This window comes from Myxocyprinus asiaticus, chromosome 1 (genome assembly GCF_019703515.2).
Source record: "Myxocyprinus asiaticus isolate MX2 ecotype Aquarium Trade chromosome 1, UBuf_Myxa_2, whole genome shotgun sequence".
Classification (NCBI taxonomy): Eukaryota; Metazoa; Chordata; class Actinopteri; order Cypriniformes; family Catostomidae; genus Myxocyprinus; species Myxocyprinus asiaticus.
The window spans coordinates 49,702,764-49,716,188 of NC_059344.1; the positions used below are offsets into that span (position 1 = coordinate 49,702,764).

The window sequence follows — 13,425 nt, forward strand, 5'->3', positions numbered from 1 at the left end:
AAGCGTTTAAAATGGGTACTGCAGCCCAAATTCAAAATATTGGAGAGAGTTGTCTCCCCAGACTCGAAGCTCACACAGGTTGACAGGTTGAGGACACGCAACAGGAACGAGCAAACTGACAATGGCAAGCGATGAGCCTTACACTGTAAGTTGATCAGTTAATGTATATATTATATTATATATTGCACCTTTAAGATCAATAAATGACATTCGCCTCAATTAAATTTGTTTATTATTTACATAAATTTAGTAGGGTAGAGGTATTTAGAATGAAAGAATGTATATGGATCAGTGAAAGGCAAAGATTAATTAAATAGCATAAGGTACAACGGGGCTAAAGGTCAGGGCCGTAGCTAGTGGGGTGAAAGGTGGTAACGATTCTAGGGGCCCAAATGTCCAAGGGGCCCCACAACAAATTCTAAACTGTATTTTTTTTAATAGGAAAGGGGCCCAGAGCAATGTACAGTCAGGGGGACCAGATTACTCTGCTAAATGCACTTTTGATTTGATTTTCCACGAAAACACTAAATGGCAACAAAAATGACCACAGTACTTTCCTTAACACCTGTCACCACTGCAAAATATTCCTGACCTATGAGTTCATTGCATTCACTGTCTAAAATTTTATTTTGAGGTAGTTTGATCTAATATTTAATCATTTTTAAAATGTTGCAAATGTATGCAGCTAATGACAGTTTTCAGACAAAATACATATTCGTCATTGTCAGCTTTGTTCATGTTTTTTTTTTCAATAACTGTACAAAAAGTGAATGGATAGTATTTGGGTAAAAAGCCCCGTGTTGCAGGGGCTATAAGCCCGCATAACACATTGTTTTTCATAGATTCTTTATGAAAAGTGGGCTCATATTGACTGTTCCAATCACAGTGGATTTTAATTTGTTTATAGAATACTTGAGATGTTATGAAATGCCAAATGTGATTGAAATGAACAGGAAATGGTGCACCCTTTTCTGAAGTAGTTATTTTGAATGAGCATGATCTTAATTTGTTACTCAAAAAAGCATCTTGCTGTCTCAAAAATATTTTAAACTGAATTTTAATCAAAACAATCTTCTGTTATTATTTATTTTCACACAAATTATGTTTCTCCATTAATATTCAATAAAAAGAAATGTATTTTTTCAATCTTGCTACACTCTGTAACCAGAAAATAAACTCATTTTCCTTAAGGCGAGCCTTTAGCCCCATTGTATACCCACTACTTCATAAAAAAGGGACAAGATGAAAATTAAACAAAACAACAACAAATTTAAATATCATAATAGGAATATAAATAATATGGAAAACTACACATCCAAGACTTAAACAGGCCACAGAGTCCAAGCATTTTAATCTATTTGGCTGATGAACAGAGGACAGTCTGTCTTTATCTTCTTCCAAAAACAGAGCAGCTCTGTTTCCCCAGCATGGAATTTCCAAACTTGCACGATTAGAACCCTACATTTTAAATATGTTTTAATTACAATCGTTTTCTATTTTTAAAACTCTTTATATCACAGGCCATTAAAATCCCTATATATATTTATTATCATCTAATTAATATTATGTTTATACATTAAACGCATAATTACATGTATATATAATATATACATTCTTAAAATGATCGAGACATTCAATGTGTGAAAAGAAAGACAATATGTAAAAGGATGCCCAGGTATCGTGTCTGCATCAGGCTGTAATTATAAACCTCCCCACTAGGATGCAGACGCTCATACATGTGATAAAGGAATGTTCGCTTGTCCTTCTTCGGCACCGGTAGTTCAGTTTATCTTCCGCTGACAGGAAGTGAAAGGTCCTTTTCCGCAGACTCCAACATGGTGAGTGCGTTTCATTCACGATTCCCTCCCAAAATAATCCACAATCATCAAGGATTTACAAGAGCAATATGTTTTATTTCTGTTCCATATAGCATTCTTTCACACCATCTAACATGAATAGCACACAAATTGTTGTGAAAAAGAGATGATGTGATGTTTAAAATGTGAACGGCAAGAGCTCAGCAGTCGCTGTCTCACATAAGCAGTAAAAAGGACTCTCCTTTTCAGAGTGGTATAAACTGGGTTTGTTGTGGCAGTACCTTGTTTTTAATTTATACATATCAAATGTCGCGCTGCAGATTTTACTTGCTAAATAGAAAGTGAACTGAAGGCCTCGTCTGCTCGTGTCCGCCAGTAGAGTGCAGGGCTGTGCATGCGTGTGCTAACTGGTTTCAGTAACGCTTGAACTAACCCTAATGATAAGTCTTTGAAGTCTTACTAAATTGATCCTGTTTTTGTCTAGGCCAGAGGACCGAAGAAGCATCTGAAGCGTGTCGCAGCTCCTAAACACTGGATGCTGGACAAACTCACTGGAGTATTTGTAAGTGTAATTTGACATCTATACTGCTTGGACAAAATTTGGAACATTATAACTTGCCCTCAAGATGATCTTGTTCTCTGTAGTAGCAAGGTTTGGGGCAAGCAAAAAATGTCAGGTTTATTCTTTATTACATTTTTGTTCTTTGTGTGTGTGTGTGTGTGTGTTTAGGCTCCTCGTCCTTCCACCGGTCCCCACAAGTTGAGGGAGTGTCTGCCCCTCATCATCTTCCTGAGGAACCGCCTCAAGTATGCCCTGACTGGAGATGAGGTCAAGAAGATCTGCATGCAGAGGTTCATCAAGATTGATGGCAAGGTCCGCACTGATATCACCTACCCAGCTGGCTTCATGGGTGAGTATTGGTGCATTTTACAGCTTTATTTTTTTAGCCATTTATGCATGACTAACTCTACATAAGAACTGACTGATTGGGATTAGGGGTTGCCAATGTGAAAAATTCGACACCATTTGTACTAGTAATTTGATATCACGGTAACAGAATATTTCAAGATTCAGCTTCTCACTTTTTAGCTGAACAAAGCATTTGCTCTGAAGCAAACCCCTCCATTATGTATTTGTTCTAGATTTAGCATTCCATTGGATACTGGAAACCTTTTTGGCAACTATGTAATAGTTATAAATACACGGCTGACAAGGGTGTAATTTATTTCAATTGCTTCAGTTTCTGTTTCCATCATATGTGTCCCCAAACCGCTGTCTGATTGCATCATCAACACGAGTAATAGAGATGCTAAGATCGATCGCGTTACCGATTCACGTCTTAGGACTCGATAGGTAATTTGGCCGATCGCATAAACCGATCGCTCGTGCCGCAAAAGACGCGCGGCTCCTTTAAGACTTCAGCAGCGCTGTCGTGGCATCACGGAGTGTGAGGAATACTGCATAGTGTTGTAAGACAACAAACTTGATTCAGCAGTTAAGAACGATGCAGTGGGAGAGGTAGGGCGAAATTGTAAATTTGTGTACTGTTAATGTGGCGTTTCACACACAACAATTGCAAAGGGAAAACAGTGCGAGCTGTGAAACGGTCCTTATCGTTCATGGCGGCAGCGTCTCAGTCTCCGTTGGGCATAGGCATCTCAATAATAACGCAAGTTACAAGATGTGTAATTCGGACATCTTTATTAAATATCTCCTGATTAAACGGCAATAACAATAGTAGCACCTGTAGAGTCCGGAAACATGAGCTCTTTCTCCGCTTTTTCATCTTTCTCCCTCATGAGAGAGAGCGTGTGTTCCCCTCGTTAAAGTTAAACTGAAATTGAACTATTAGCCTAATACAATCATCCAACTAAATGAAAAGGCAGGGAAGGAATTTATACAAATAATTCTTTATACCATGTTAGGATACCATAATATAATGCAACAGTAAAATTGAAATAAAATAAGGAATAATTGTATGACAATGAATCGACAACCAAAAATGTCACATTAAGTTTAATTGCACCTATTGGTTATCAGTTTGTCTTCAGTTGGACAATAAGCTTAATTTTTTTTATAGATCTATTTATCTTAATATAGGGACTATTTTGTTAGCATATACTTGTTTATTTAAAGTTTTTTAATAAGCCTTTTCAACTTCAACTTTTTTGTCAGAAAAACTAGGCAAAGTGATATTAATGGAAAGAGGAAAATTCAATTAATAGTGACAGTTTACATATAGCCAGGTATGACAGATTCTGATAAAAGGTGAAATGATCCGTATCAGCCGATCAGGTGACTAGAAGATCGGTATCGGCTGTAAAAATCCTGATCGGAGCATCCCTCGTGAGTACAGGTGGCAGCTGTTTACCACTGTAACTAGGTAACAACTCGAGACAAGTGTTATGAAAGTATTAATTTCTTTGGATTTACCACCAAAACTTTACATGCACAAAACAACACTTGTGTTTGTCTGCCATGTATGCATTGAATGTGCTGTGATGAATGTTAGCGTTTGTCTGCTGCGAGCCTGCGGATGCTTTGCAAGAGATGTAAAGAATGTAAGCTGCTCTCTGAAGGGGATTTATTTGGAGACAAGCTGATCTGAGAAATGCATTACACTATTGTAATTGCGATCGGAAGCCTGTGAGGATGCAGATTATACGTCATCACAAGTGGTTCACTGCAGTGATTTTGTACGATTGCGTTCATAGCAGCAGCGAACCGTACAGGAGCTAAAACGATCATGCAAATGAACCGAACTTTGACGTCATTCGAACACGGGTGCACACTAAAAGTGCTAGTGTGAAAGCACCCTAAATTCCTACTCCTACATTGGAGTTGTCCTGGAGTCAACCCGTGTTCTGTGTGTTTATCTCTTTCTCACGTGCAGCTAGTTAAAGGTTCGCGCACACTTATATTTACATACAGCGTTGTACACAGAGAAGTCTCTTCCGGTTGACACTATACTGTCACCATGAGATATATCGCCATACCGCCCAGCCCTAATTGTGATGGTAATGAATCCAAGTAGTAGGTTACAGAACATGTGTTTTGAAAATTTACTTCTATAGTTAACTGAAGCTGATGGTGAGGCCAGGTCCCCACCATATATAAAAAAAAAAAAAGTATTTTGGCTTAGGTATAAGACTCGGTGTGAAGTTCAGTGATGACATGCTTACAATTGGTTTCTCTGGTCTTAATCAGTTACATCCAAGATGTCCGCTTTGGCTGTGTTCTTGTTCATAAATTGTGAAATGTAGCACAATGAATGGAACAATACACAGGGCTCTTGACGTGTTTTTGTTTTTGTTTTTTTAAACTTGACACAGTGACACTATCCGTGCGTTCAGACAAGAGGAGGCGAGAGCGTAAAAATTCGCTCTGGCTGCCCTGCCAACAACGCTATCGAAGATTCGTGGACGCTCTGAAACGTAGTTGAAATAGGCGGCAACGTTTGTTCGGGATGCTTGGTTTTGTGAACTGTATTTAAAGGGGCCGCAAAACATCCAGACATGTTGACCGGTATCTTTTTGCTGACCTATTACAAGTAGCGTATATCCTCATGAAATCTTTTAAATGTGAAAGTAAGAAATCGATCGATGGCAGAAAGTAATTAAATATAAAAAGAGAAACGCTGATGGTATAAATGCGTTACCGATTGATCAGGCAGCACGGTTTTGCATGCTATGGTGCCAAAATTAGCATGCAATATATTATATAAACCATAATATCCACTTCATCAACTCACCTGGCACACCAACAATTACAAACACCTTTGTCCACGCATCGATTTTTTTACATTTATATCCCTTTAAGCAAACAGGGACAGATCGTATATTATGGGAAAACCCGCCACGGCAATAATTAGTTTCTCCTCCGTTTTGTCTTCGGAACTATTGTTTGGTGGGAACCAAAGTTTACACTGTTGTGTTCTCTAGACTTCGCACTTGAAATTTCCTCTGACACCCACAACGCCCAAGACACGCCGGCCACGGCACTACACTACACCACCACGAGCACTTAGAGTGCATTGGGAATTGGGCCTTCCAAATTGGGGAGGAAAAAAAGAGGCCTTATTTTTAATTTTAAGATTATGTTGTGATTTTCAGCGGTACCTTGATTGTCAACAGAAACATCTCATAGCAACCAAACTGATATATGATGATGCAATGCTAGCGTTTGTTCTACAGGTTTGCGATAATCAAAAGTTTAATTCACCGTGTTTTGAACACCTGTCTTTGCAAACATTTGCCAAACAAGTTTTATTGTCATATAATGTAGAAACTTTGATTCATTTATGTATATTTTTTTTAACAAAAGTGACTGTATATCATTGACTCTAAATCTCCCTGGGTGCCGACATTTTTGCATGACACACCTGCATCTCAGCGAAATTAGAGCTGAAGATTTCTGCACAAGTTGTAAGTCCAACATAGAGTGGCATTCCATTGCAGTTTTCCCAGTACTTGAGTAGACAAAATGGCCAAAATTCCCTTCCCTATTAGAAACCGACCGGAATCTGATGCACGACCTCAGTTTTGCTATTGGCATATAATAAAAGTCATGTCTCTTGTGATCAGTCCATCTCAGTGATTGGCCATCGGGCTGAAGTACAGATTATATGTACAGTATAAGATCTCAAAACCTAATAGGTTTTAATCTATTGATCTCGTTTGTTCTAGCAGTCCATGTCTGATTTGGCACTTGAAACTGTAAAGACTCAGTATGGCCATATTTTTCTAAATGTGATAGAACTGTGAAGTTTGTAATACAGCCACAGACTCGCAGCTTATATGTATGAGGTGATTCATTGGGACTCGCAATTAAATGTTTTCGTTTTTTTAAACGATTGTATCAGTCATTCAGTTGGCCTCTGATTTCATATTTAGTTGAATGCAATATATTAATATGTACTGGCACTCAATCAAGTTTGTGAGGTATTGCTTACCAGATGTTTGGACCACAAACGTCACATTGAATGACTAATCCCTTGGTGTTCTAACACTCTTCCACACAGTGTTTTCACTGCGCACCCATACTTTCCTAGCAAGTGTCAACAGGATATTATTCTCTGACTTATTTTAAAGCTCGGGTGATGCAGAGAGCTGTTTAGGAATGTGTTCTAAAACATAAGCTCAGTTCAGTATCTGATGGTTATGTATTAATAAAAAAATGTTCTGGTGTGATTCCTTCAGATGTGATCAGCATTGAGAAGACAGGAGAGAACTTCAGGCTCATCTATGATGTTAAGGGACGCTTCACAGTTCATCGCATCACAAATGAGGAGGCCAAGGTGAGCTTACTTATTCTTGTGTAAAACTGTTATTTCATGTATTTGATTGTGCTATGGATAGGAGTGTAACGGTGTATAACGTCCATAACACCGGCATGTCTTTTTACAATTGACACGTGTTATTTAATAAGTCCAATTAAGGCACGAGTTCATCCATCAGATCATAATTAACCGACAGCAGCTTTGAATGCTTTTTAACCGTGTGCAGAGCGTAGCTTTTGTGTTGCGTGGCTCGTGCCAATGAGCAGCCGGTGGAAAACAGCGGCTGAATCTTCGGATGACAAGCAGATAATATCTTTGTCTCCGTGAGTTATGAGAAACATGCGTGTACAGTGCAGCATGGCTCTCATATTAAATGACGTGACTGACAACTAGTTCAGTGAAAATGCGGTTGCGAGTCCTGAAACCAATGATAGTGCCATATTAATCTACTATATATACAGGTGCATCTCAATAAATTAGAATGTCGTGGAAAAGTTCATTTATTTCAGTAATTCAACTCAAATTGTGAAACTCGTGTATTAAATAAATTCAATGCACACAGACTGAAGTAGTTTAAGTCTTTGGTTCTTTTAATTGTGATGATTTTGGCTCACATTTAACAAAAACCCACCAATTCACTATCTCAAAAAATTAGAATATGGTGACATGCCAATCAGCTAATCAACTCAAAACACCTGCAAAGGTTTCCTGAGCCTTCAAAATGGTCTCTCAGTTTGGTTCACTAGGCTACACAATCATGGGGAAGACTGCTGATCTGACAGTTGTCCAGAAGACAATCATTGACACCCTTCACAAGGAGGGTAAGCCACAAACATTCATTGCCAAAGAAGCTGGCTGTTCACAGAGTGCTGTATTCAAGCATGTTAACAGAAAGTTGAGTGGAAGGAAAAGTGTGGAAGAAAAAGATGCACAACCAACCGAGAGAACCGCAGCCTTATGAGGATTGTCAAGCAAAATCGATTCAAGAATTTGGGTGAACTTCACAAGGAATGGACTGAGGCTGGGGTCAAGGCATCAAGAGCCACCACACATAGACGTGTCAAGGAATTTGGCTACAGTTGTCATATTCCTCTTGTTAAGCCACTCCTGAACCACAGACAATGTCAGAGGCGTCTTACCTGGGCTAAGGAGAAGAACTGGATTGTTGCCCAGTAGTCCAGAGTCCTCTTTTCAGATGAGAGCAAGTTTTGTATTTCATTTGGAAACCAAGGTCCTAGAGTCTGGAGGAAGGGTGGAGAAGCTCATAGCCCAAGTTGCTTGAAGTCCAGTGTTAAGTTTCCACAGTCTGTGATGATTTGGGGTGCAATATCATCTGCTGGTGTTGGTCCATTGTGGTTTTTGAAAACCAAAGTCACTGCACCCGTTTACCAAGACATTTTGGAGCACTTCATGCTTCCTTCTGCTGACCAGCTTTTTAAAGATGCTGATTTCATTTTCCAGCAGGATTTGGCACCTGCCCACACTGCCAAAAGCACCAAAAGTTGGTTAAATGACCATGGTGTTGGTGTGCTTGACTGGCCAGCAAACTCACCAGACCTGAACCCCATAGAGAATCTATGGGGTATTGTCAAGAGGAAAATGAGAAACAAGAGACCAAAAAATGCAGATGAGCTGAAGGCCACTGTCAAAGAAACCTGGGCTTCCATACCACCTCAGCAGTGCCACAAACTGATCACCTCCATGCCACGCCAAATTGAGGCAGTAATTAAAGCAAAAGGAGCCCCTACCAAGTATTGAGTACATATACAGTAAATGAACATACTTTCCAGAAGGCCAACAATTCACTAAAAATGTTTTTTTTATTGGTCTTATGATGTATTCTAATTTTTTGAGATAGTGAATTGGTGGGTTTTTGTTAAATGTGAGCCAAAATCATCACAATTAAAAGAACCAAAGACTTGAACTACTTCAGTCTGTGTGCATTGAATTTATTTAATACACGAGTTTCACAATTTGAGTTGAATTACTGAAATAAATGAACTTTTCCACTACATTCTAATTTATTGAGATGCACCTGTATATATATATATATATATGTATATGCTGAATATGTATTATGATGCTATGTCAAATGTTATGTCTGGTTTGAATTCATCAGTACATTTAAGTAGGGTGTTAAATAGGGACATTATTTAACTGGATAACGTACACTTCCATTTAAATATGTATTTTTGAAAATATTTAGATGTAGGCTAATCAGAGACAATATTTTAGAAAAATACAGCTTTAATTTGATATTTGAAATCCATGTAATATGGGACAGTGTGTAAGCAGCATATGTATCTAACATTATTCCATATTTTCAGCTAAGCGAATTATTAGCTAATATTTCCATTTGGTGTCACCATTGCCCATTTCTAGGCTGATTTTTAATCCCAGTGCATCTCTGATTGAACATATAGCACTTTTAATAACAGTGCTAAATTTGAAATGTTTCGCATATGTCTTTAATAATAATAATAACTTGATTCAGGCTTAGTTTAAAGAATCGTAAACTGAACCGGACAGTGAGCTCAGTATAGGGAACCCAACCGAATCGTGAGATGAGTGAACCGTTAACACCCCTAGCTATGGATGTTCCTAACATGGAATAAAAGTTTGACTAAAGCACATATCAGTTTCATGTGTTGGGACAGCTGAACATTCTGCATGTTCATAAATATCTAGAACAGGTATTTGAGCTAATGCTTATGCCCTGTTTTCCCTTTTAGTACAAGTTGTGCAAGGTGAAGAAAATCATCATTGGCACAAAGGGAATCCCACATCTGGTGACCCATGATGCGCGCACCATCCGTTACCCTGACCCTCTGATCAAGGTCAATGATACTGTCCGTATTGACTTGGACACAGGCAAAATTACAGATTTCATCAAGTTTGACACAGGTTAGTGAGTGGACAGTCATAATGGTGTGCTCAGTAATTTTTATTTTATTTTTTTTGCACTGGAAAAGTGGTTTTTATTAGTCTCCTGATATGACTGCAGTCTCAGTCTTGAACTGATTCTGAGTGTAAAACTTTTCAGATGTGCTATTTTTGTAAAATATTGATTTGAAAAAAATTACTGAGTGCACTTTTGTTCAGACTTGTGCATTTCAAACAAGACATTACCACAGCAGATACATCACTTCTAATTGTCATTGAGCATTGTTTTCTGTGCATTCATAGGTAACCTGTGCATGGTGACGGGAGGTGCTAACTTGGGGCGTATTGGGGTGATCACCAATAGAGAGAGGCATCCCGGCTCCTTTGATGTAGTGCACGTTAAAGACAGCACTGGCAACAGCTTTGCCACCAGGCTCTCCAACATTTTTGTTGTTGGCAAGGTGAGTCGGGGAATGATTTGAAATTCATAGAATTCAATAAGTTTACTGTGTGACGTGTTGCAAGCAGGTAATTTATCTTTGAATGATAATCATTCTCTAGGGTAACAAGCAATTGATTTGTTTTGCGTTTGTTTCCATGCTCAAAACTATGGTGTTGTTTACACTAGGGCTGCAACAACTAATCGATAAAATCGATAATTATCAATAATGAAAATCATCAACAACAAATTTCATTATCGATTAGTTGGATATTTGCAGTGAGATCGGAGAAGTCAGTGACGTCCCTTTACAGCCTGGTGAAAAATATGTTGCATGAAAACTCTTGATAATCATGACCCAAGATGTCCATCGCACGCAAGCACTTTATAAACACTTCAGAGAAGATCATAATAAGCATAGTTTAATGTAATGTTGCTGCAAAAAGGTGTGCTTGTGCTGTTTCATGCGCTTAAGACTTGTTTCTCTCCAGCGCATAACTTGCATTTTACTGCTATTTTCTATGTTTTGTAATGTATATGTTATGAATGCAAAAACCGTTTGTCTTTACTACAAGCGAGTCTCCGTTTAACTTTACTGAACACACGAGCGCGCGCATCCACGATAAACTGATTGTCATAGAGAAAGGAAGCGCAATCATTTTGATTACACGCGTGCAACATCATACCGCGATTTCAGTTTCAATGTAATCAGAGTAAATTTATACTATGGCAAACATTATTTTACTGGATAAGCATACACTACCATTAAGTGTAGTGAGTGACTATACTTTTTAAAACTTACAATGTTCATTTTAAATACTTAAAATGTTTGTAATCAGTAACATAATTGGCTTTTTCAGCTGGGCAGAATTATTAATATTTTTATTCTGGTGTCATTTTGCCCTCTTCTGGGCTGATTGTTTTACTTTTTAATGAATAGTACTTTTTGTTAAGCATTACAAGTAAGGAAAGGAACTGTTTTACCTATGTTTTGAAAGTAGTAATAATATTAATATTAAATTCAAACTTCATGATTTGGGCTTTGTTGCTTTGAGTATAGAATCATGTAGTAGAATTCAGTATCGTAAATCGAGCCAAATTTTTTGCACCTTTTATATTTTCATTTGGAGAGGGGAAAAAAAAAATCAAATTTATAAAATACAGGTTGAAATTGATTACCACATCGTGGCTGTTATGTAAGCGCTCATGCAGTCAAATAGCGGCCAGTGTACAAAGGTGCCTCAGTTTGTTCCTGGGAGGCAGCAGATGTCCTAACCTTGCCCCGGCCCTAACCATATGGAGCCTGTAAGGCTGAGTAGCCTGCCAGGAACAATGCATTGCACCTTTCACACATTGCGCCAAAGAGCAGTGATTCACTGATAACTCTCTCTCAGGAAAGGAAATGAAGGAACTTAACTGTCTGATTGGACAATTTGAAAGTGCAAACTTTAAGAACCCCTTACTGTAAATTTACAATGAAGTAGTGCAGTTCAGTTATATAGTTTTACTAATATTATGTTTGTCATCAGGGCAACAAGCCATGGGTGTCCCTGCCCCGTGGAAAGGGTATCCGCCTGACCATCGCTGAGGAGAGAGACAAGAGACTGGCTGCCAAACAGGGCAGCAGTTAAGTCAACAGGACTAGCGCACACCTTATTTCAAATAAAAAAGTTATTTACAACAACAGTGAGTTGTGTCTTTGTGGGAAAGGGTTTTTAGTGCATGTTTTGCTACATGTCAGGGACTTTTAGGGTTTAAGTTTAAAGGCAACTTCAATGTAAAAATGTATTTAGGAAAGATTAATACAGATGAACTAAGGAGTTTGAGGACCCAATGACCCTCGTTATAGTAGAGTACTTATGTTTTTGATTATTTATTTTTTTTATCCCCTTTTCTCCTCAATTTGGCATGCACAATTCCCACTACTTACTAGGTCCTTGTGGTGGCGTGGTTGCTCTCCTCAATCCAGGTGGTGGAGGACAAGTCTCAGTTGCCTCCGCTTCTGAGACTGTCAATCTACATCTTGTCACGTGGCTCGTTGTGCATGACACCGCGGAGACTCTGCATGTGGAGGCTCATGCTACTCTCTGCGATCCACGCACAACTTGCGACGCACCCATTGAGAGCGAGAACCACTTATTGCGACCACGAGGAGGTTACCCAATGTGACTCTACCCTCCCTAGCAACTGGGCCAATTTGGTTGCTTAGGAGACCTGGCTGGAGTCACTCTGCACACCCTGGATTCGAACTCGTGACTCCAGGGGTGGTAGTAAGCATCAATACTCGCTGAGCTACCCAGGCCCCCATTGAGTACTTGTTTTTCTGAAAAAGGGATTATTATTATTTTTTTAAATGCATTTGAATCACAAAGTTATAGATTTAAAGCTTTATAGCTGGTGTCTAAGAAGACTTTTTGCAGCTTTGCGGACCAGAGTATACCTGTAGGTTGCCCTAAATCAAACGACCAGCTGAACTAATATCCTACTTTTGCAATGCTTGAAGCTATTAAGTTTTAATGAGTGGGTGTATTAATATTTTTATACTAAATTTGGATTTGTGAGATGAAGGCCTAAATAATTGTTCATACATGTATAAGTTGGAGGTAGGAATAGGCATGTGTATGTTCTTTTTTTGTGCCACATAGCTGAGGCTTGTCTCCAGAAGGCCATATGGGTCCTGCTGAGCTTCAGCCTGTTTTTCCTGCAGCCTTTGGCCTGCTGATGTACTGCAGCTCAGCATGGCTCACCTCAACACATTGCAGGGGCTGTCTGCCAGGATGCAGTACAAACTAAAAAAAAAACAGTCTGGTGTCCTTGAGTTTAAACATTCTGCTCTTTAAGAAAAACATACATTTGAAATGACAGTCATCCTGAAATCGACCCATACATTTTGGCCTGATCGTACGCTTAACAAAATCACAAACATCAGTTTTTCCGGCATTTTCTCATTCGACTTTTAATCTTGTGTCTGGTCTTCTATTCTAAATTAATAATGCTTCAGAAAAGA

The 13,425-nt window shown here is 38.7% G+C and overlaps 1 protein-coding gene across 1 annotated transcript; it reads left to right on the top strand.

Annotated features, from left to right (window-relative positions):
• The first annotated feature begins 1,777 nt into the window (after window positions 1-1,777).
• Window positions 1,778-12,102, top strand: LOC127445174 (40S ribosomal protein S4). Its single transcript, XM_051705050.1, has 7 exons — window positions 1,778-1,838; window positions 2,302-2,379; window positions 2,548-2,728; window positions 7,017-7,114; window positions 9,829-10,000; window positions 10,283-10,440; window positions 11,948-12,102. Exons 1-7 carry the CDS (start codon window positions 1,836-1,838, stop codon window positions 12,047-12,049), a joined length of 792 nt encoding a protein of 263 aa, XP_051561010.1. The 5' UTR covers window positions 1,778-1,835; the 3' UTR covers window positions 12,050-12,102.
• Window positions 12,103-13,425: the final 1,323 nt, after the last annotated feature.